Raw genomic sequence first — 24,732 nt, forward strand, 5'->3', positions numbered from 1 at the left:
TCCATGGCTCAGAAAGGCTAGCAGTGGAGGACCTGGCCAAGGGGGCAGAGGACACACAGCCCCGCCCCTTCTCCCGGTCTCCGTTAACCTACCTGGAGAACTGGGCGCTTGCGCCCTGAGACCGAGCTTCTGCCTCTGAAGTCACACCCACCGCCCCATCCCCGTGGGAGCCGCGCTCTGGCTGACACGCGTCACACCAACGAGTGCCTGGCCCTGTCACCACTAACGGAAAGGGGGTGGCAATTGCTGGCCATGGATTTCCAAGGCTCTCACATGTAACATAGCAACAATGATACCGGCGGGCAGGGGAGGAAAGAAGAGGCCGCCCTTTAAACACACCCTAAGCCCCAACCGCACCGTGGTTTACGCAGCAGCGTCAACCCCCGCCGCAGGACACAAGCCGACCTCGTTGTCCCTGATCCCCCACGGCCCCGAGCAGTGGCAGTCGGAGGTTCAAGCTCATTCACTGTACAATAAACCGCAATCGGAGCCCCTGCTTCCAATTTGGAAGATCTTCTCACCACCCAAATTAACTCGACCTTCAGTTGGAAAGCATGTTGGGATGAACGTGCACAGTTAAGGTAGTTTCCCATATAAAGAGTGGGCTTCTAGAGAACACTGGGGGCAGGTGGGGACATTCCCAAAATAAACCTCCCCTGATGTTCCCACCTGCCAAGGCTTTCAAAGCCACCGGTTGGGGGCCCAGTGTTAAGCCATCCCGTTAAAAGTCCCAACTCAAGTGACGGCAGCCGCACTGTTTTTAAGCTGATTGTGTTCACAGCCATGGCCGTAGGTCTGCTCATGAGACCTCAGTGTTGTGCACTGTCAAAGGCATCATGGCACACTCAACTTGCCCATGAATTGACTTGCCAAACCAGGTAGTCAATGAAAATCAATCCATTTACCGTACATTGCTGAAAAGCTGCGAGATCTGGGACATTACCTTGTCTTAGGGGAGGTGGTTAGCCATTCTTCGTGCTTCTCAAATGTTATTAAATAAGCTGCAATTTCCTGAAACAGAAGAATAAAACAATAATAACAACAATTAGCTCACATCGGCTCCCGAGGGGTAAGAAAGTTCTTATTCCTTCCCAGCTCTCGCCTCCCTGGCAGGGCTGGACCCCCATCTCTGCTGGAAAATGCTTGCCTTGGAGGGTGCTTCTATTTTGAATTTGTTAAGCCCTTCCCGTTCAGCCCGCCATACAATAATAATCAACGTACTGGATTTCAGAAGATGAGTCGGTCGCAAGGACAAAGCTATTTCTCTGTGGGAGGAAAACATCAGACACCATTTCAGATACTAAATGTCATTAATTTGAAGGAGGGACAAACACATGCCAACAACAGGTCCGCACTCATGCGAGGTCGTCATTGGGATGTTTCGTCTGTCTTCTTCTGAAGCCAGACTCATCTTTCACCACTGTCACGGGAGACGTCATGTTCCCGCCACCTGATTCCCACACCCCTGCACCAAATCACGCAAAGATTAAAAAGGAAAGATAAAGCCATGTTCCAGAGCGAGAGCGAGAGAGAGAGGTTAACCTTTCTCCCACTGATAACTTAATCTATTGAGTTGTGCTTCTGAAAGAAGAACCATGTCAGCAGAGTTTAAGGCAAAGATGGAGAAAATGTGGGCACCTGAAGGTAAATTAAATATTTATAAACACAACAACATCGCTGCAGATAGAATTACTGATTTATTAATAATTTCCATAAAAAGCCAGTGGGCGACATCAACATAAGTCATTGCTCCAGCTCTGGGGCATGATACGGCCCATTACTTCCAGCTCCAAACGGATCTGCTAACATGAAATTGGCAGGGATTGGGAGTTAAATTAAGGCCGGACTAGTACACGTTTCCCTTGATCTTGGTGATGATACGACACAGAGCTGCTGTCCCTGACTATCAAAACATGCAGAGAGGGGCCTCCGTCTCAACTTCCTCTGCAGCTGGGGTGCCCAGAGGGCTCGTGGTGATGCAGCAGCCCATCCACCCAGAGGCCCTAAGTCCCCCTCTGCTGTGAGCCTCCTCCAGGCCTGGAAATAACGGGACTGTGACCTGTGACCTGTGACCAGAGACGCTCAACCTGCCCTTGAAGCAAAGAGGAGCCTCTCAGTAAAACCAGGTCAGCAGAGGAGGTTAAGGCAGAAAACACCACCCACCCAATGTGGCCTGAAGACCACAGGCTCAGGCAGAGACCAGGGTCTCATATCATCACAGACACCAGCCACTACTCCCAGGTGGCCAGTGAAGTGACCCAGAGTCCATACCGCCTCATTCCAGAAGCCCACATCTTTCACCAAGAACCTGGCAAGTGGAAACCCGGGTCCCAAATGGATAGGTTCTTCTCACTGACGGCCACTAAAGAGATGGATCGACGGGCACCTGCTCTCTCTCAACTCTGGGCCTTTTCTGTTCCATACTCTGTTTCTTCTCCTTAGAAAACGCCTGCCCTGAGGCCTCACGGGAGACAGACAGCCGGCCCTCCTGACTACTCACGGCGGGGTTGGCTGCCCATCCTGCATGGTCTCTTGGCACCGCACCTTCCAGTCCCTGTGATTTGTCCCTTGGCGTCCTAATTGCTTGCTTCCTTGGATGACAACCCCCACTGGATCACGAGCTCCTCGAGGGCAAGGAAGATGTCATCAGTGATGTATCCCCAGGACCTAACGGTGTCCTAACAGGTGTTGGTTAGGCAGATGGATGAGTGGGTGGGTGGGTGGGTAGAGCGGCGGGGAGGAGGAAGAGCAGGCGTGAGGGAAACAAATGGGCAGGTAGAAGTGAGCCCGTGTGGCCACGCTCCTGTGTTCTGCAGCTGTCATGTGCTCGTGTAGGTTTGTTATTGGGTGACGTCACAGCTCAAAATGCAGCGGCTCCTAAATAATCCCTGACCAGGGCTTCCATGACCTCCACGCGAGGCAGCAAGGTGACGTAGTGTCACGGTTAAGAGCACAGGCTTCGGAAGCAAACGGACCTGGCCTGGGGCACTGGCTCTGCCACTTGTTAGCGGTCTGGTCTTGAGCCCATTGTTTACCCTGTAGAAACCTCGGTTTTCTATGAAATGGAGACAGGACCACCTCGTGGGGCTCTTACAAGGAGTAACAAGTCCTAATACTCTGGCCGGCCCGACCGGCACACAGCAATGCCCCCCCACACACACCCCCGCCAACCACAGCTAGTGCAGTGCTCATTATGGGGCCCTCATGGTGTGAGCTGCCATCTGGAGGCCCCCGATGAGGGAGCAGGTACCAAAGGGGTACGGCCCTGAAGCTGCCAGCCCTGCCAGGCTGACCTCCACCCATCCTCACCTTCCATCCCTCCCCATCCCTGCACCCCATGCCCACAGGGAACAGTGACATCACAGTAACCGCTGAGAGCTAGCTAGAGTTGATCTTTCCCTGGATCTATTGATGCCCATTTCGCTTCACAAAGCACGGACAGCCGGCAGTGGCTGGAGTCAGGGGGTGGGTAAATTGAGCCACTTATGTGTATCAGTCCATCTTCCTGATTTTCAGAAAACCTGGCATCCAGAAAAATAGTCTGTGCCAACCTGAACCCCTCAGATCCACGTCCTTACCCAGGATTATGCCGAGAGCTAAGTGACCCTTACTGGCCCAGAAAGATGGGGGCAGAGCACATCCCAGCCACCTCCAGACTTATCACCGTGTTCTGAAGACCCGGACACCCAGAGAAGACCTTCATGAACACCCCTCGGCCAGCATTCACCCCCAACCCAGCAGGACCCCCCACGCTACTGTCCTTCAAAGAAACAAAAGCCCTGGACTTTATTGACTTCAATATTTACTCTACAAATCCTTGTTGAGCTCATTGTATGCTAGTCAGTGAACAAGACCAGTCTGACCCCTGCTCTTAAAGAATCCATGGTCAAGCAGGTGATAGAGACAGCATGGTAGAGCAGCGTAAGCCCCATTCCAGGATTATCTGCCCAGTCGAGTCCTTAGACACACCCAATGGGACATGCTGGGCCTCCTGAGCTGTTGTATGAGCAAGCAAAGCCACAGGAGGTCACACTGATTTATGAACTAACCTTTGAGCACTGGCCACTGCTTCTCTACCCCAAGGTAACAATACCTCCACACAATGCCCATTGATGGGGCACTCATCCCCTCTTAAGAGCAGCATTTCTGAGCAAAGGAAACTTACTGCCCAGACCTAGGCACTTGCCTCTGTGGTGTTCTAGTTGGTTGCCTGGCTTCCAGCTGGACTGCGCATGTCTGAGTCACCTGTCCACTCCCAGGCCCATGCTACCCAGTCCACACAGCCTATTTCCCTGATGCAGGTCTTGGTCCACCTCATCATCGGCTGGGCAGACCATGGGCCAGACGCCCCCTTGCCAAAGCTAAGGAACATGTTGGGAAAATGGATATATGCACGTGCCAAAGAACCACATAGAATAATAGATGCTAAACAGTGTAGAGCAAAGTGAGGGTCACCAAAATCCAGAGGAAGGAGAGCCAGCCTGGCCAGGGAAGGGGACGGCTTTGGGGGGAACAGAGACCTCATCATCTGCGTCATCACTACCATCATCACAATGGCTAACGTTAGTAGAATGACGTCTGAGCCCAGGTACCGATCCAGGACTTTAGGAGGGATCATCTCCCTTAATCCTCATAGCGAACTTTGAAGCAGGAGCCATGCCTGTTTCACGGGAGGGAAAATTAAGACACAGAGCAGTTAGGTGGCTTGCCCAATGTCACATGGCTAATCTCTGTGGAACCAGAAGCCAAACCAACGTGGAATGGTTCCAGAGCCTACACTCTCCACTATAGTACTGAATTTATGATGTGCTCAGAAGGAGAAAAGGAAACCAGCATGTGGAGAGTCATGCTTTCTCCAACACAGTTTAACAGCCTCCTGCTTCCCCACTGACCCAAAGGCACTTCACTGTCCCACCACCCTTCAGGGGACCAAGGGAAGCCAGGCTGAGCACCTGTCAGTGGGATTCCCTCTTTCCAGCAGGATCAAGTTCATTTTCACCCAGAAGCCCTTGTATGAGTCATGGGACCATCTACACTTCAGGAACGGGGAAAATCCCTGATTTTCAGAAACCATTTACTTAAAATATCTTACAATGCAGAGAATAACAAGAGGCAACAAGAGAGACAGTTAAGCTGAAGAAGGAAAGAGGTTTAAGAAAAGAAAAGGAAGAAAAAGCTTTGAAGCCCGACGGTCTGGCCTATCCCTCTTTCCGTCTTTCCCCAAAGCTTCACCGACCTGGGCTCCGAGGAAGGCAAATGGAGAGAGATCTGGTCTACCTCATTTTTTACAGAGCAGGAAACTAAGGCACAGAGAAGGGAAGGGACTTACCCAAGGTCAGTATTCGTGGGCTGACCTGAGCTGGAAACCAGGGCTCCTGACTCAGTGCATGCATGATCTTATTGACTTTCAAACTCAAGTCTGGCCCAGGAAATGTATGGAACGCTCAAACAAGAAGAGAGCTTGCCCCCAAAGAAGTGAAAACGGGAACTCAAACAAAATCATGTACGTGAACGTTCACAGAAGCATTATTCAAAACTGCCAAAAGGTAGAAGCATTCCAATGACCATGACAACATAGACGGGCACACGAGACGTGCCACAGCCCACACAGCAGAAGGCTGTTCAGCCACAAAAAGGAATGCAGTTCTGATACATGGATGAGCCTTGAAAACTTGCTGAGGGAGGGACGCCTGGGTGGCTCAGTTGGTTAAGCAGCTGCCTTCGGCTCAGGTCATGATCCCAGCGTCCTGGGATCGAGTCCCACATCGGGCTCCTTGCTCATCAGGGAGCCTGCTTCTCCCTCTGCCTCTGCCTGCCATTCTGTCTGCCTGTGCTTGCTCTCTCTCCCTTTCTCTCTCTGACAAATAAATAAATAAAATCTTTAAAAAAAAAAAAAAAAAAAAAAAAAAAAAAAGAAAACTTGCTGAGGGAAAGAAGCCAGAAAACAAGGCCACATGTTATAGGGTTCCATGGGTACGAAATGTCCAGAACAGGCAAATTCATAGAGAAGGAAGATAGATTGGTGGTTCTCCAGGGGCTGAGGGGAGGGGACAATGGGGAGTGACTGCTGATGGGTATGTGGTTGCCTTTTCAGGGGAGAAAATTGTCTGGAACTAAATCGTGGTGGAAGTTACCCCAAATTGCGAATGTACTAAGCACCACTAGTAATAAAAAAGAACAAGAAGAGAGGGTAGACATCCAGCTAGGTGTGGCACTAGGGTGCAGAAAATGCCAGCCCCCCTGCCTACAAAGTTGGACCTGGACCCAAAGAGCTACATCCCAGACCCACTGGCCTCCTCCAGCTCCCTGGTGCTCCTGGGATCTCTTTCTTCTTGGACCCCAAGCTCTGCAGCAATGCTGAGAAGAATGGCCTGACTGTCAAGATGAAGGAATTCACTGCAGGCTCTAAAACAAAGACTGTCCAGCTTGCAGATTCTAAATGTTCACTTTGTCCTTTGGACATCCAAATAGAAAAGCTGCCATCAAGGTGTAGTGTCTGTGTGTGGCAGGGCTCTGGGGACAAAGATGGGGAGAGTCCCACAGGCCCCTGTTTCTGCTTGGCGCCAGGTCCGGTCCCTGGAGAGCAGGGAGGAGGGTGGGCATCTCTCCAGAGCACTGACCCAGCCCCATCCAGGAGGGCAGAGGGGGCGGGACTAAGGGGTATCACAGTCCACGTTTGGCATCGCTGCCTTGCTACACGCTGTGTCGTCATGAATCTCCACCATCCAAAGGCATCACCACCTAATGGCCAGGTAAGGCCGGGCCTGTCTGCCTGCCCCGACCCCCAGCTGATGGGGTCTGATGGGGGACTGCTAAGTCCCTCTTGGTGGCAAGTAGGCTGCAGTCATCCAAAGTGGCTGCCCTGAGATTGGCTATTTTTGCCCCTTCCCACCTCCACCCCTGTGAGCTGATTCTGCCCGCGCCACCTGCCTGGCCCTGTTCGTAGCCCACCTCCTCCAGCGTGTCTTCCCTGCCGCCTCACTCCAGGGCACTCCAGCTTCCATAACCTTCTCAGCAATGCTGCACCCCTCCTGGCCTCCCAGCACACAGAACCCTCTGCTGCTAGCATTTCTGGGCCTGCTGGCTCTCCCTTCCTAGTTTTGCAGCATCCGGGGAGGGTCTGAGTCTCTGAGTCTCACCACTGTAGAGCCGCGAACAATTCTGCATCCGGAGGCGACAGCAGACCTAGTGAGGGGGGATAAAGGAATCCCCAGTTCTCTTAACAAGGACGAAAACAGAAAGAGCCCACATCTGAGCCGATCCTGCTGCAGGTGGGGGCTGTGGAGGTGAACAGACGAGGGCGTGGTTGCCATCAGGGCTCTGTGCCCTGTGTGCAGACATGTCACTGTCTGCTCAGCGCTCCACCGCCGAGAGGCGGCACCCAGCCCTCCTGTCAGCCCCGAAGCAGCCCCATCCGGCAGAAACACAATGGGAGCCACAAACACGAGTGAGCTACAGGTGTCGTTTTCAAGTATCTAAAAGCTCTGTTTTCCCAAAAGTAAAAACAAACAGGAAAGATTGGTTTTTAACCCTATTGTTTGTCCGTATATTTTCTATTTTAACCCAGTAGATCCAAATGACTATGATTTCGCTAGTTTACAGAAAGCAGTCGTGAGCTAGTCTGCCTTCTTTCTCGTACTAAGTTCTCAAACCCCAGCGTGTGTTTTCCAGCACAGCCCGTCTCAGTTTGGAACAAGTGCTCCACCGCCACAGGCACCGGCCACAGCGGACGTGCAGCCCTGGACACAGACATCAGAGGAACCTGCAAAGGTCAAGACGGCTCGAAAGCCGAGTCCTCTGTACCCACAGAGCTGCGGGGGCCGCCAGTCGGTGCAGGTGTGGCCGCAGCAAACGCATCCCTGGAAGCTGGTCCACCTCCGAGGTGAGGAGCCGCGTCCTGCCTCTGGTGTGTGCGGAAGCTGCATCTGTTTGGGAGAGGATGTGGGAATCTCAGAGCCCAAGCTCGCAGTCACTTCCATTCCCTGTCCAGAAGGAGCCTCCCGCGGCAGACGCCCCATCGGATCACCCAGCCCAGAGAAACTGGCTTCCCCCTCAACAATTCCACCTGGAGCAGCCCTCGAAAAAGGGCAGGAGTCCTTCCCAGGTCTCCCCAGAACAGTCCATCTCCGATCTGGCTTCAAGGAGTGGGTCCGATGTTGGGAGAGAGTTGAGTGAGTCTCGAGGGGTCATTAGTGCTTATTGGGACAAATTAAATAGACAAAAACAAAAAAACTATATAGAGATATGTTTTGTTTTTATACACCTGAGGCCAAGTAATAAAAATATCTGGGGTCTACACAATCTTAGATGTTTCGCATACCGGAAAAATGAATCTTCAACCAAGGGGTAATTTTTAGAGTTTGTGTTTTATGAGACTTCTGCACAAGGGTTTTATCTATAAGGGACCAGAGCTGGGGATGGGGGGGAGGGGAAGCCAGGACTCTCCTAGCAGCTGGCCCCAGCATCTGCTGGAGCCACAAAATGCAATTATATTGCTCCCAAACGAGAAGTAAAAATATCTTGTTTCCAATACTCTTGGTTTTAAGACTCATACTTAATGTCCTCTGGGTATTTCAATGGTGCCAGATCTCTGTGTTATGTACTTTATTAGGGATGTGTGAATGTCATATTAATGACTTCTAACCAACATGTTTATAGTGGAAGCACATTTTCCCAGAACCCACTGCTCACTGCACTTTACAAAAAATAATTGGCCTTAATTTAAATAAATAACCATTCCACAACCCTCTCCCAGGGACATCTCTCACCTGCAGGACACCTCATGCATAAAGCTAGTGGGTCTCCTCCTCCATGATAAATATTCCAACCCTGGGTCCAAGAGTGCAATGTCCTTCTCTGTATATTTCTGTCCCCATCCACTGATGTACTTCCCAAGTACCCAGCAGGCCAAGCCAACACCATCTATAGGATGCTCTGGGTCCTCTCCTACAGATCAAAGACAGCACCCCAGATCATGCTTTCAAGATGACTAGAATACAGAATACAGCTATCAACAACTAGAACACAGAATAATGGTTTCTATTTTTTCATTGATAGGAGTGGTAACATAGCTCTATGCTGACAACTTATAAGAATGGTGATTAATATCAGGGATCCAGGGGCATCTGGAGGACTTTCCATAAAATGGTAAAGTAGCAATTCAGGACAAATTCCTAACAGCCCAGACTTCTGCATTAAGGCCTGGCCCAGTGGGCTATCTTATTTAGAGGTGGTAAGGCACTGTCCTGCCCATCAAAGTGCCAATCCAAGCAGAAACAATGAACCATTATAAAAACGTTCAGAGAGAGACTGGGTGAAGAAGCAATCCACCCAGTCTTTCACTCATTTCATTATCCACTCATTGGTTCAATCTTCTAATGAATTATTGAGCACCTACTATACACCAGGCACTTTGTAAGGCCCTAATGATACCGACAGATGCGTAACGGTCCTGGGAGATAGAGCTGGGAAGGCAGAAGGGGCCGCAGGACCCAGGGCTCTTGTATCAACTACAAAACAGATGACGACGCCAAACTAGCAGCACGGATCATGTGTCCATGCTGAGACGAGAAGTGACGGTCTCATGGGGCAGCTAATATTTAAACTGGGTCTTGAGGAATGAGTAGGAGGTTGCCAGGCTGACAAATGGTAAAGGCATGAGGAAAAGGAAATTGCAGGTGCAAAAGAAGGAAGGTGGGAGAAGCAAATGCTTTGGGGGAACTTTGAGCAGTAGAAAGTAGGTAGAGTCTGCAGGGCACAGGGAATGACAGAACCCAAAGCTGGGCGGGTAGGGAGGCATCAGACTGGAGAGGAATTAAATTGACCAGTGAATGGAGCTTTATCCATAAGAACCAGGGGAGTCATTGAGAGCTCTCGCTTGAAGGGGAGATACAAGAAGAGCTGTGCTTTAGAAACAGCACTCCGATGGTGTGATGGTGGAGAGGGACAACAGCCCAGGAAGGAGAGGATGGGACTGGGATCCTGAACTATAATGCGGGGGCGGGAAAGGGGAGCAAAGTTGAATTTTTTCAAAAGTGAACACTTCAGGATTGAGAGATAGGCATTTCCTCTTTTCTTGAAAACTAAGACCCACGTTCCTGCGGAGCTTCCACTGGATGAAGCTGAGGAGCAGCTGTCCCTTTGGAAGGGCAGGAGCTCTCAGATGTCCACCTTCGCCACCTGGCTGACTTTCTTCACTCACAACACCTACATGGACCTTGTAAGCGCATGACTTTGGGGCTCCCACTCTGATGTTTCTGGCATTGAAAACTAAGTGGATTATAAGAAATAAACCATAGGGCGCCTGGGTGGCTCAGTGGATTAAGCCGCTGCCTTCGGCTCGGGTCATGATCTCAGGGTCCTGGGATCGAGTCCCGCATCGGGCTCTCTGCTCAGCAGGGTGCCTGCTTCCCTCTCTCTCTCTCTCTCTCTGCCTGCCTCTCCATCTACTTGTGATCTCTCTCTGTCAAATAAATAGATAAAATCTTTAAAAAAAAAAAAAGAAATAAACCATAGAGGCTATCTAGAAAGAAAATACATTTAGAGCAATAGATTCCAGAACAGAGATCTGGTAGGGGTGCTGGGTGGCTCAGTTGATGGAGCAGCCAACTCTGAGTAACAGCTCAGGTCATGATCTTCAGGTCGTGGATGTGAGACCCCACGTCAGCCTCTGTACTCAGTGTAGGGTCTGCATGAGATTCTCTCTTGCTCTCCCTCTGTCCCTCACGCTCGTGCTCTCCTTCTCTCTCTATTTCTCAAATAAATCTTGAAAGAAGAAGAAGGAGGAGGAGGAGGAGGCAGAGGGGAGGGGAAGGAGAAGGAGAAGAAGAAGAAGGAGAGGAGGCGGAGGAGAAGGAGAAGAGAAGAGAAGGAGGAGAAGAAGGAGGAGAAGAGGAGGAGGAGGAGGAGGAGGAAGGAGAAGAAGTGGGGGACAGGGAAGAAGGGGGGGGAAGGGAGAGGAGGAATATGTTAGCCAGAACAGTCACTGCCCCTTAATACAATAGTTGGTGTTGAAGCTGGACCTAAGACTACCCCACCTGCTGTGTCAATACCGGCCAGCTGTCAATGATTATCTTTTAGCTCCAATTTCACCCTTCTTTGTCCTGCTTTGTGACACTGATGACGGGCCCTGTAAACATCTCTCCTGTGCCAGCCTAGCAAAATCCTAAGCTTCATCAACAGAGAACAATGAAATCACCCTGCAAGATGATAGTGGCAGGAAGACATCTCCTTTCTGGTTTCTGCCCTCTATCGATATTATTATCATTATCACTATTATTCAGAGCGGGAGCCCAGTGGCCATGCCCATGAGCTCCAGCAGCACCCCACAGCACACTCCCTCACTGGCAGGCTGCAGCTCTGGTCCTCCCAAGGCCCTCAAGCAACAACGAGTCACCTCTGCAGACCAACGGCAGCCCACACACTTCAGCAGCCAGCATGTCCCTGTGTTGGCCATGTGCTCTGAAGAGGTCTAAATTTCAGCCCAAAGGGTGGAAGGAACTCTTCTAGTCCATAGATTATTTATGGTCTACTCTTCCTCAACCTACAGGCAGTAGCTGCTCTTCCAATGGTATCTGGTACTTTCAGAACCCTCAGAAATCTCTTTATCCTTATTGGTAGTCAACCACCCTTTCCTAGTTAACAATTCTTTACACTAAATTTTCTCTGTTCATATAACCAGTATGGTTTCTGTGTCCTGACTGGACCCTGACTGATAAGACTCAACCACTGTCCTGAGGTTATTGATGACCTCACTGCTGTGTCATCCTAGGAAACATGCTAAAGAGCAGAGGGTAATGAAAAGACACCTAGAGGAAAAGAAGCAGGTTTTAGGGAAAGTGTTCAAGTTACCCCAATGAGGTATCACTGATACCTGAAAGTATCTGATACTGAAAGTACCAACTTTCCCAGATGCCAGTCACACAGTAGGCAATTTGAAAGGCATTGGAACAATGTGTACCCTTAATTTGTGAGATCTAATCTGCCTTTTTGGGGAGAGAAAAAGCATTTCTTGTAGAGTAGAAAAATGTCACTCCATCTCCCTCTGGCTTCGTGAATTGGGTCAAGTGACTTGACATTTCCTTACCTACGCTGTGGGATAACACAGTATATTCCATAGGGTAATATGAGAAGATTCTAGGCACATGGTAGATGGCTAAGGTACAACATTTTTAATCAGCTCTGTCGAGGTATGATTTACATACAGTAAAATCCAACTCGTTCCTTCCTTCATTCATTTTGGTAGAAATGCCTTCTGATGTTTTTCTGTGGCAATGTACTTTATTTTTTTAATTTTTAAGATTTTATTTATTTGCAAAAGAAAGAGTGCACATGTGCACACCAGTGGGGGTGGGCAGAGGGAATCTCAAGCAGACCCTGTGCTGAGCACAGAGCCCCAACATAGGGCTCCATCTCATGACCCTGAGATCACAACTTCAACCAGGAGCCAAAATCATGAGTCGGATGCTTAACCTCCTGAGCCACCCAGGCACCCCAATGGACTTTACATTTTTAATTGAATACAACGTTCTATTAGTTTCAGGTGTACAACATAGCAAGTCAACATTTATATACATTATGCAGTGCTCGCCATGATAAGTATAGTTACCACCCATCATCTGTAAAGTTATTGCAGTATTATTGACTGCATTTCCTATACTGTACTGTGACTTATTTATTTCATAACTGGAAGTCTGTACCTCTTCGTCCCCTTCACCTATTTTGTCCATCCCTGCCACATTTCTCTGGCAACCATCAGTATGTTCTCTGTATTTGGAGTATGTTTCTGGTTTTCTCATTTGTTTGATCATTGGTTTTGCTTTTTAGATTCCACATATAAGTGTAATCACAGAGTATTTGTCTTTGTCTGACTTCTTTCTCTTAGCATAGTAAACTCTAGGTCTATCCATGTTCTTGTAAATGGTAAGATCTCAGTCTTTTCTAGGCTGAGTAATACTCCATTGTGTGTATATTATATCGCCTCTTCGTTCATCTACTGATGGACACTTAGATTGTTTCTGTATCTTGGCTATTATAAATGGTGCTTCAATAAACACAGGGGTGAATAAATCTTTTCTAATCAGTCCTTTTGTTTCCCTCAGGTAAATAACCAGAAGTGGAATTGCTGGATCGTACCTCTATTTTTAACTTTTTAAGAAAACTCCACACCACTTTACACAGTGGCTGCACCAATTTTCCTTCCAACCAAAAGTGCAGGAGAATTCTCTTCTCTCCACATCCTCGCCAACATTTGTTATTTCTTTTCTTTTTGATGCTAGCCATTCTGACTGGTATGAGGTAATATCTCATTGCAGTTTTGATCTGCATTTCCCTGATGACTGGTGATGTTGAGCACCTTTTCATTTGACTGTTGGCCATGGGTATGTTGTCTTTGAAAAAGTCTATTCAGGTCCTTTGTCCGTTTCATGATTAGAATGTTCCAACTCATTTTAAATGTACAGTTCAATGAATGTCAACAAATATATCATGTATCTATCACCCCATTTAAGACATAAAATGCAACCTGTACCCCTGGGGCTAATTAATACATTATAAGTTTAAAAAAAAGATATAAAATGTTTCCAGCACCATGAAAATTTCCTTCATATCACTCTTCAGTCAATCTCCATCATACATTCAGCCCCAAGCACCCATTGACCTGCTTTCTGTCCTTGTAGATTCGTTTTGTCTGCTCTAGAATTTTATTTTTTTTTTTATTTGACAGAGAGAGATCACAAGCAGACGGAGAGGCAGGCAGAGAGAGAGAGAGAGGGAAGCAGGCTTCCTGCCGAGCAGAGAGCCCGATGTGGGACTCGATCCCAGGACCCTGAGATCATGACCTGAGCCGAAGGCAGCGGCTTAACCCACTGAGCCACCCAGGCGCCCTGCTCTAGAATTTTAAATAAATGAAACCATACTGTATTCTTTTCAGGTCTGGCTCCTTCCATTTGAGATAATGTTTCTGAGGTTGATCCATGTCATTGTGTAGTAATCTATTCCCTTTTGTTACAAAGTATTATTCCATTATAAAGATTTGTCACAACTTATTTATTCATTCAACTGTTGACAGCCATTTATGCTGTCCAGTTGTGAGCTGTTATGAATAAAAATTCATAAGGAATTAACATTTATTCACAAGTCTTTGTGTGGGCATGTGTTTTCAGTTCTCTTTGGTAAAATCTAGGACTTGGAATTGCTTGGTCATAAGGTAAGCATGTGTTTAACTTTATATGAAACTATCAAACTGTTTTCCAAAGTGGCCACACTACTTTATTTCCATCAAGAATGTATATGAATTAAAGTTGCTCCACATCTTTGCCAACACTTGGCACTATCAAGCTCCTCTATTTCAGCCATTGTAGTGGGTATATAACTACCTCATGGCAGTTTCAATTTGCTTTTCCCTAATAAATAACAATATGTAACATTTTTTCTTGTGCTTATTGACTATTTATATATTTTCTTTCATAAAGTCTGTTTTAATTTTTGCCCAGTTTTCAAGAGAGTTGTCCGTCTTTTTATTGCTGAATTGTAATAGCTCATTTTGTATTTTGGATATGAGTCCTTCATAACGTTTATACATTATGAGATTAGGAGTGGTTTTCTTCGCATTTCTGGCCTAGTTTTTAATTTTCTTAAAGATCTATTTCAAAGAGCAGAAGTTTTGTTGTTGATGATGTTGTTGTTGTTGTTGTTGTTGTTTTGAAAGAGAGAGTGCAAAGGGGTGGGCAGAGGGAGGGGGAGGGAGAGAATCTTAAGCAGGCTCCATACCCAGCATGGAACTCAAGGTGGGGCTTGATCTCACAACACTGAGATGACGACCTGAGCCAAAATCAAGAGTCTGACGCTCAGCCAGCTGAGCCAGCCAGGCGCCCCAAAGAGCAGAAGTTTTTAATTTTAGGTTAAGTTCAATTTATCTTTCTTTTCTTGCTTAATTTAAAAAATCTGTGTCTACTCCAAGTTCTCTGCTTTCTTTTGGGAAGGTTTAGACTGTGTTTAATGTAATTATCAACGTAGCTGAGTTTAAATTTAAAGCCACACTCTTTGTGTTCTCACTGTTCCATTTGTTCTTTATTTCTCTTTCCTCTTTTTTTCCCCCTTGACCTTCTGTTGGATTAGGTTTTTGTTGTTGTTGTTGTTGTTGTTGTTGTTGTTTTTACTTATAGTAATCCATTTATCTCCACTATTGGCTTCCTAGTTTTGCCTCTGTTTCGTTTGTGGTTGCTCTAGGATTTACACTATGCATCTTTAACTTAACAGAATCTACCTTCAAATAATACTAGACTTAAACAGCATACTCCACTTTGCCCCTTCTTTCATTCCTGGTATTGTCTGTTGTCAAATACTTTACTCCTAAGTATGCTCTAGAGCCCCAATGCAGTGATTTAAACAACTGATTATCTTTTAAAGAAATTAAAAATGAAGGAAAGTATCTTACATTTGCCCTCACATTTACCATCCTTAGCACTCCTCATTGTTTTGGATAGCTCCAGGTTTTCATCCGGTGTCATCCTTCCACGAACTTCCTTTAACATTTCTCATGGTGCAGGTCTCCAGGCAACAACTTCTCTGACGTGTATGTGTCCGTGTGTGTGCGTGTTTGTGCATGCCTACTGGAAAACATCTTTGCTTCACTTTCATTTTTTTTTAAGAATAATTTCACTGAATATGGAATTCTAGGCTGATAGGTTTTTTTCTCTTCAGCACATAGAGATTTTGCTCCACAGTCTTCTGGCTTGCATGGTTTCTAATGTGAAATCTGCATAAATTCTTATCTTTGTCTCTTGTAATGCGTCCCCACCCCCCACCACCCCCTGCCAACCCCGCCTCTGGTTGACTTTAAGATTTCCTCTTTATCATCAGTTTGAAGCAATTTGATTATGGTGTGCCTTGCTGTGGTTTTCTTTGTATTTATCTTGCTTGGGGTGTGTTGAGTTTCTTGGATCACTAAGTTTATAATTTTCATCAAATTTGGAAAACTGTCAGCCATTATATCTTTAAATAAGGAGTGTTAGGCTTTGCTCTGGAAGGCATTTAAGTTACTTGTAAATCAACCTGATCCTCTTAAGACTTAATCTTTGTAAAGGTGGGTCTACAGTATCTCTTACTCTAGGAATGCTTTAGCCCTACTACTATTTTTTTTTCCTTCTGTACTACATGTCCCATTTGTCCAACCTGCTCGTCAGAATTTGAATGCCTCCCAGTCCTGTATGAGTTCTGGGAATTTTACATCTTACAGCCCTAGCTGCTTTTAGCCCAATCTTGGCATATTTCAACGGTTCAATATCCACCAGATATTTCCAGAGTACCCATGCAGATTTCTGGAGCACTTTCTCCACAAGATTTTCTACTCTCTGACATTCTGCCTTCTGGTATCCAGCCATCTCAATCTCCCCAAGCTCTGATATCTGTCTCTTCAACTCAGCAAGATGACTGTACTCTGCTTGGGGTAACCTCCCTAAAAACAAACTTGAAATGCCTCCAAGCAGAAAAACCAAGTGGTTGCAGGACTCATAATATCCTCCTGGGAACCAAAGTCCTACCTTGACTATTGCATTACATCCAAAAACATTATTCAACATGTTTTGTCCAGTTTTATACTATTTATGTAAGAGCACAAATCTGGTCCCAGTTACTGCATCATAGACACCAGCAAGTCTTGCCATGAGTTTTTAGATTTTTAGATTTTTGTTTTGTTCATTGAGAGATCAGCAATCTGATGAGTAAAGGACATAGCCAGGGTTAAAACTTTGAGGGCACCGTTGTTGCCTCAGAGAGAAGTTATCCTGAAGTCTATGCAGACCCAGGCTCTCTCTAATAACAAAAAGTGGGAGGAAGAGATAATGCCTGATACAATTGAAACTGATTCTGCTTTAACAACACCCACCCTTCACTTCTACCGTTGGATGAAGATGTAAACTTGCTGATCTGACATATTCAGTTCAAGAATCAGAAGAGCCTAAAAGAGCACAGATTGTTGTTATAAGTCCTTCCAGAATAGTGATATAAACCTGAATATGAAACAGAAGCAGTGTTGCAAGAATTTGGCTTCTTTTTCAACCTTGGCAGGATTCTATCTGCACAGAAAGTGTCACTGACAGCCACACACTGCCAACTCCCATTAAGAACTAGGGACAAGGGACAAGCCATGTAAAAATATCCTGCATCTGCTGGTCTTTGTATACCCACCTCCCTTTAAGATAAATTCTGAATCCCCAGCTGTGAAAATCAGGAATTTACATCAGGGTGTGTGTGTGTATTCTTGTCCTACCAATAGATAACCCTAACTACAATGCTAAAATCTACCTCTGGTCTAACTCTAACATTAGCCAACAGAGCCCTTTGAGAAATGGGTCTTAAATCATTCAAAGAGGTCAGAAAAGGATCTGAAGGTAACAGTGATGGTTCTGGTGCCTAGGGACAGAGTAGAGGTGGGTATTTTGACTTGCTCTTGGCCCTCCTGCCTCCAAGCAAAGCAGAGCCACTTAACTCTGAACAACTGAATTTCTGTGCAGAGCAAACACTAACACTCATCCTAACCCCCCCCACCCCAAATCCAATAAGACGAATAAAAACAGAAGCAAGCCATCTTAGAATTAACACATCCATGATACAAGCAGAAACCATTGATCAAAACCTCCTATCTTCCCTCACAGCCGACAGTTCCAGAGCAGTCTTAACACCCCATAATGGAATCCCATTATCTACAAAGGAAACTCGTTCCAGAAGAGAGCCACAGACAAAGAGAGAATCAAAGGAGGCAGGCAAAGGGGGAGACTCCAGCGCTTGCCTCTGCTCCCATAGGAAGGGTACAACACTCAAGCTGAGAGAGACGTGAGAACAGCAGCAAGGCAGAGGCTCTTGCCATAAGTTATGGAACTGAGAATGAAATTAAGGAAGAGTCCAGTGGGGAGGAAAGCCTTGAAAGCCTACTTCTTTCCATCTGTGCAAAAGCAAAACAAGCTCATTTCATGTAGGAAGAAAATTGAGTCAACAAATATCTGTCCTTAAATTCCAGAACTGCCTGAATTTGGAAAATACAGGGATTTCTGCTAAAGTAGGGAGCAAGTAAGATTAATTAGCGAATGCCTCAAATCCTTAATTCACACTTCAAACAAACAAGTTAATTGTGTAGCTAACAGAGTGTGACTTGATTATAGGCCACTGGTGGCCATTAATAGATGAAAGGTGTTTGGATTTCAATAGTGTTTGGATTTCATAACCCGCCTTCATAGAAGAAGTTAAGCTTAGTCACCACCTCCATTTGCTAACACCTGTGATCATGAATCCCACATGGCAAGGCAGCACCCCAGCTTTGAGCTTTTGGAATTAAAGAGTAAACAGGAAAAGAATTCATGAATTTTCTAGAGGTAATTGTTCTTCTCTACTTTGAAGAGCAGTTGAGTTTGGTCTCAGAAGACCTTAACATATGCATAAACACAGCCTTCCTAGCTGACGCACAAGTCAAAGGCCCACTGCTATGCTGCTTCAGCAGGATCCCCTTTGAGAGAGCAGAACAGGACCAGGCTCCAACCTGCAGATGATACAGGTTGATCAATCGCGCAGACATCCTATTCCCAAAGACACAAACATAGGTCCATATGAGGCCTTAATTAAAACTAAGAATGGGAGATGCATCCAAAACCTGACGATTGGGAGTCTGTATAAGTCTTCCCTTTGACAAGGTAGGTCCTACCCTCAGAATCTCAGATTACTTTAAAAGGCAAAAAGAGATCTTCCTCTTCTCTTGTTTCTTGATAATATTAAGGAGTAAGATGAACGATAAGGAGCCCACAAGCATCACAGTGTGTCATTTGAAGAGCAGTATAGGCTGCAGGGCAGAAAACACAGTCAATCAAATATATCTTCCTGAGAAGGTTGTGATGTGATAATGCATATAATGTCTAAACTTTTATTAAAAGGGACCTTGCTTCTCAAAGGGTCACAGTATGGCAATATCAATAGGAGGAGGACAGAACTGGCCTTTTTTTCTGGTCATATAAAAAAGAAAAGGATTCCAGTGAAGGGAGGCCTTCACTGTCCAATGTGATGACAGTCTGCGAAGCATCCCCAGCGAGTGTGCAGCGAGCTGCACCCAAGGGGCAGCCTTGATGCAATATCCTTATCTTCACTTGTTCAGCTCCATTACTTCCTTGGAAATCTGGGTCAGTCATTACAGGGGATAGAAACCATGGAGAAGACCTAGGCTCTCTCTTCAAAAAGCTTTTGATCTTGGAAGACTAAGCACCTAAACTAGAAAGTGGTGTGAGGCTCTAAGACCACTGAGATCCCAAGTGGGCCACGGGAAGTCCAGGAAGTCCCGGCCAAGTTGACAGAAGCTGGTGGAGTCGGAATTAAGAAACCAGCATGCGCGGCAGAGGACGGCGCGGGGCTGCTCTCCGTGGTCCTGAATCAACCAGGGTAGCTATTTCCTACTGCACGTCACAAATTAACCCAGTCGTGAGTCCTTAAATCAATCTAGGGTGGAATTTCTTTATTTCTTTGGAATGGAATGGAACGGGGTGGGGTGAAGTCGAGTGGAATGGAATGAAAAATATCAGAGTACACCATAGTAGCATTGTTTCTTGAAACTTCTGTTCAGATGTTCTGGATCATGACATGAAATGTATTTCTGGACATCAAGGACAAATGTTAGGACATCCCCACTCTAGGGTACAGTTGATTCTTTCCATCCTTGAACATGAAGATTCCTGTCCCCAGGAATTCTGATGGAAGTTGCAACTAAGAAGCAGTGGTAGAGGAGAATGTAGGATAAAAATCAAGAGAAAGAAATAAATAGAAGACCACAACTGCTAAAAGATTGTAAGGGAAGGTATGGGGAGAGACTTCTGATTTTTACATGAGTTACTCAAATTGCTGGGATTTTGCCCCTGCAAAGTTGAAGTAGGAGGCATGTCACCCACCTCCACTCCCAACACTACAGGTGTTTCAAAAGAAGGTAGCTGCGTGCCAAACCCAGGCAACCCTGGCTATTTTATTACCAGTTCTTTCAGCCTTTGGTCCTTACATTCAGTGAAGGGCTTTAACTCTGCCTTAAAGGCTTTACTGTAAACTAGGGATGATGACCGTACCTATGTCAGAAGGTGGCGATGAGGATTAAAGGAGTTAATTTATGCCAGGTACTTCAAACAATGCTATATGAGGGTTAACTATTATCATCACTTTACTTTGATATAAGTTTAGATAACAAACTCAAAGATTTCATATTACATAGCCATTAAAAACAAGCATGAGAATTCAGTGCTTAAAATACAATATTGAGGGAAAAAACCTGAGAAACAAAGCTGTGTAGCAGTATACAATTTCAAATACGTTTCATACATGTAAGCAGTATACAATCTCAATTATGTTTTAAAAGAGTTCAAAAAAATATTGGGAAAAAGTCTCCTGAAATGTTAACTGCAGTTGGATTTGGGTATGAGGCCTTAGATAAATTTCTCTTTTGTACATTCCCTTCAACTTTCTAGTTTTTTCTACAATTAGTACGTGTTTTTATAATCAGAAAAGAAAATACTTCAGAGGCTCTAGCTCAAAGTCCAAATGGCTTTCATCTTGAAATGTGCCATTCTGCAAAGCAGGCAATAAAACAGAATATAGGCGTGAGCACGGCACCACACCTCATTTGCATAGCCATGCAGATAAGACCACCATTTAACAGGACTGTCGTGCTTCTGACTTTCTGATCTTTCTGTGCCATTTCACAGCTGCTGAAAATGTTGGGAATTGACCCAAACTTTTTTTTTTTAAGATTTTATTTGTTTATTTGACAGACAGAGATCAAAGGTAGGCAGAGAGGCAAGCAGAGAGAGAGGAGGAAGCAGGTTCCCTGGCAAGCAGAGAGCCCGATGTGGGGCTCGATCCCCAGACCCTGGGATCATGACCTGAGCCGAAGGCAGAGGCTTTAACCCACTGAGCCATCCAGGCGCCCCTTGACCCAAACTTTTGATTTACTTCCAACCCCAGGAGGGCAGAGGATCAGAGATTACCTGAAACAACCCTGGATGCAGACACACCAGCTCAAGTCCTCCTGTCCACACCTCAGCCACAGAAGCCAGGCAGCAGCACTGGGAAACACGCAGGAACCCTACTATGTGCCAAGAGCTGAGAGTCCAAAAGCATCTCATTTAATCTTTCCCAACAGCTCTAAAACAAACGTATTATCATTGTCCCTTTTAACAGACAAGGAAGCTGAGAGTTTAAAAAGCACAAAAGCCAAACTATGGAAAGAGCCCAGCTGTCCATCAACAGATGAATGAATAAGGCAGATGTACCATACACACACACACGCGCACACACACGCACACACACACACCAGAATATTGCTCAGCCATCAAAAAGAATGCCATTTTGCCGTTTGCAGCAATGTGGACAGAACTAAATAATAATGCTAAGTGAAACAAGTCAGTCAGAGAAAGACAGTTATGTGATTTCACTCATATCGCATGGAATTTAAGAAACAAAACAGGTGGTCATAAGGGAAGGGAAGGAAAAATAAAAGAAGATGAAAACAGAGACAAACCATAAGAGGCTCTTACCTCTAGGACACAAACTGACGGTTGCTGGTGGGGGGATGGAGTAACTGGATGACGGGCATTAGGGAGGGCACGTGATGTGACGGGCATTGGTGTTATGTGCAACTGATGAGTCACTGAACTCTACCTCTGAAACTAATAATATACTATGCATTAATTAATTGAATTTAAATTAAAATATTTTTTTAAAGTGGCACTACCATTCCATCCTTTGCTCCCCTTCAGGGCAAACTTTCAAAGAGTGTCCAAACTGGCTGCCTCCAACTTCTCCCCTCTCACCCTTTCTTAGGCCAATTCCTATCATGTGTGTACCCCCACCATTCCATCAAGGCAGTGCTAGTCACCATCACCAGTGGCTTCCACACTGCTGATGCCAGTGGCAATTCTAGGCCTTCATCTTGCTTGTCCTCTCGGCTCCCTCCTTGTGGAAACACTATCTCCACTCAGCCTCTCAGACCCCCATCTCTTTCTCTCTTGGTCTTGCTTCTGCTTCTCTGACTGTTAGTCTCAATACTGTTCACTCATTCCTCCTCTCCCGCCCTCTAAACACTGGAATGCCCCCAAAGTTCTGTCCTTGGACCTCTTCTCCACCCCCGCCAACCTCCTGTCACCTCATGGAGACTTACAACTCCAAATGTCATCTCTACACTGACTACCCCAAAATTACTACTTTCAGCCTGGACTTGTACCCTGAACTCCAGACTCACACATCCAGCTACCTATTAAATAACCACCCGCGTACCTGATAGGCATCTTAAATTCCACATGCCTCACATGTGAACCCTTGAGCCCCTCACACACCCACACAAAAAACCTCCTCTTCCTATGGTTTCCCCATCTCAGCAGATGACAGCTGTACCCTTCCAGGGGCTCAAACAAAACACCTGAGAGCCATCCTTGTTTCTTCTGCTCACAGATTCATGAGCAAATCCTCTTCATTCTACCTTCAAAATATGTCCAAAACCCAACACTTCTCTCATCTTTCTTGCTGCCCCTTTGGTTCCAGCTGCCAGCACCTCCCACCCAGAGGATTGCAATGGCCTCCTAGCTCGTCTCCTGGTTCATACTAGTGAGGAGCTTCCTTCAAGATGGCTCCCACCTCGCTCAAAGTCAAAGTCAAGGTCTTTGCAGCAGACTACCAGCCCTGCATCATCTGGCTCCACTCCACCTCTGATCTATACCACTCTGCTGCAGCCACACTGCAACCTTGCTACTCAGTAGACAGACCAGCATGCTCCTGCCTCAGGGCCTTTGCATTTGCACTTCCATCAACCTAGAAGAGACCCTTCTCTCAGAATTCCACTTGGCTCATTTCCTCACTTCCTCTCAGCCTCAATCCAAATGTCCCCTTGTCAGTAAGGACTTCCCTAATCACAGTATGAAATAGCAACATCCCCTTGTGTACGGCCTGTCCTCATCCACATGATTTTTTTCCCCATGGTATATATTCCCACATGATATTCTGCGATACACTATATATACTGCTATACTGTTCATGCTTTTTTTTTTCAATTGTCCCTCTCCGTTCTTACCACCACCTCAATGAAATGCAGAAATTTCCTCCATTTTGATCCCAGTCCCTAGAAAGCTGCTTGACGCAGATTCAATAAATATTTATTGAATGAACAAGCAAACAAACAAGCCTGTTCAAGGCCATCTGGCTAACAAATTCTGGTGGCAGGTTTCAGACCTAGACCTTGTGTCTCCAGAGCCCACACACATCCCATCTACATTCTCCTGCCTCTGGTTGCCAAGACATGTTGCCTGACAACCTTGCAAAGTCAGAAATACTGTCTGCAGCCAGGGAGGAAGTTGGTGCAAGACTCCAATGGCTAATAGGACCAAATATTGGAGATAAGAGGTTTGCAAGAGGAAATTCAGGACATATGATCATGACACTAATACCATGCATGCGTCATGTAATGCAGCTTGGATGAGTTCAGTGTTGACAGAGGGGTCAGGGAGCTGATCTCCACGCAGACCAGACTGCACACAAAGCCTCAGCAAGCATGCAACAAGGATTTACCTTTGACCTCAAGAAAGCTCAGAAGACACAAGGCAGATGGGCCACCACAAATCCATCTTTACTATCAGAGAAATAGCCAAAACCCTGATCTGCTAACAGAGCAACTAGCCTCTGCTTCATACCTCAAAGACTGTATCGATAGTCACCTCCATCCTCTCTGCTCATTTCCTGATGACCCCAAGCAGGATGGCACAGGATATCTGCACACATTATGCCCCAAACCCTTTGCTTTAATTGGTCCTAGCCATTTCCACTTTTAGCTTCTTTCACTTATTTGGTTTTAAAAGTCAATCTCTGCGTGATCCAATAGGAGCCCAGAGAATAGAGAAGATAGTGAAACTAATCCACAGCATTTGTGTTTAATGGTTAGATATTAACTGACTTTTTTTTAACTGTGTAAATCGGTCCATTTTCGGTCTTTAGAATCTGTTCATTCTCATTAATAGAGAAGCAACACTCATCAACAACTCTGTACTACATATCACCTTGTAAAACTATAGTCCATTTATTTTTAAAAATAAAATAGATTTATCACAATTTGAAATACAGAAAGTCATTAGAATAATAATTAAAAACACAACTACAAGCACAATAAAAGTTCCATGATAACAAACCACATTTTAATGTATACTAATTCTCCTAATGATTTACTCTCTACATCTTACAGGGTCAAATCAATGTCTGTACAAAAAAAAAAAATTTTTCAATTAAATTCTATTCACTGTATCTTTCAAGTGAGTCTATTGTTTGCTTTTGTTTCCTATCAGGCCATTTGTCAGTTGTTCTGGCCCAAGATTACAAATGGGAGGGACATGGCGCCGTCAAGGTCAGAAGAAACACATCCAAGTCCTACCCAAGCCACCTTCACCATCTCCTGTTCATTTGTCATTTGTGACCTTGCTGGAGGAGGGGAAGAAAAGGGGGACGCACCATTCCACCTCATACTCCGGCACGAGCTGTGGGCCTGTGGGCTCCGACTGGCGTGCCCTCCCCTCGCACGCTCAGCCAGCACAGGCACCTCCGTGCAGGAGCGGAAGCCACTTCTGCCAGACGTGGCAGCCGGCAGCTCAGACTGGCCCTTGTTAAACTTTCTCTTGCCCAGAAACACGCACACACACACACACCCACACACACAGGCGGTCCTCCCCTTCTGAA

General features: G+C 46.0%; 1 protein-coding gene across 6 annotated transcripts in view; it reads right to left on the reverse strand.

The window, feature by feature from the left end:
* CAMTA1 (calmodulin binding transcription activator 1) overlaps positions 1-24,732 on the reverse strand; it is an 826,942-nt gene that overhangs the window by 543,732 nt on the left and 258,478 nt on the right. For all 6 annotated transcript variants that reach the window (XM_047724086.1, XM_047724083.1, XM_047724087.1 and 3 more), the window contains one exon: positions 944-1,011. In XM_047724086.1, coding sequence (XP_047580042.1) covers positions 944-1,011 — 68 coding nt within the window. The remainder of the gene's footprint in view (positions 1-943; positions 1,012-24,732) is intronic.

This window comes from Lutra lutra, chromosome 4 (assembly GCF_902655055.1).
Source record: "Lutra lutra chromosome 4, mLutLut1.2, whole genome shotgun sequence".
Taxonomy (NCBI): domain Eukaryota; kingdom Metazoa; phylum Chordata; class Mammalia; order Carnivora; family Mustelidae; genus Lutra; species Lutra lutra.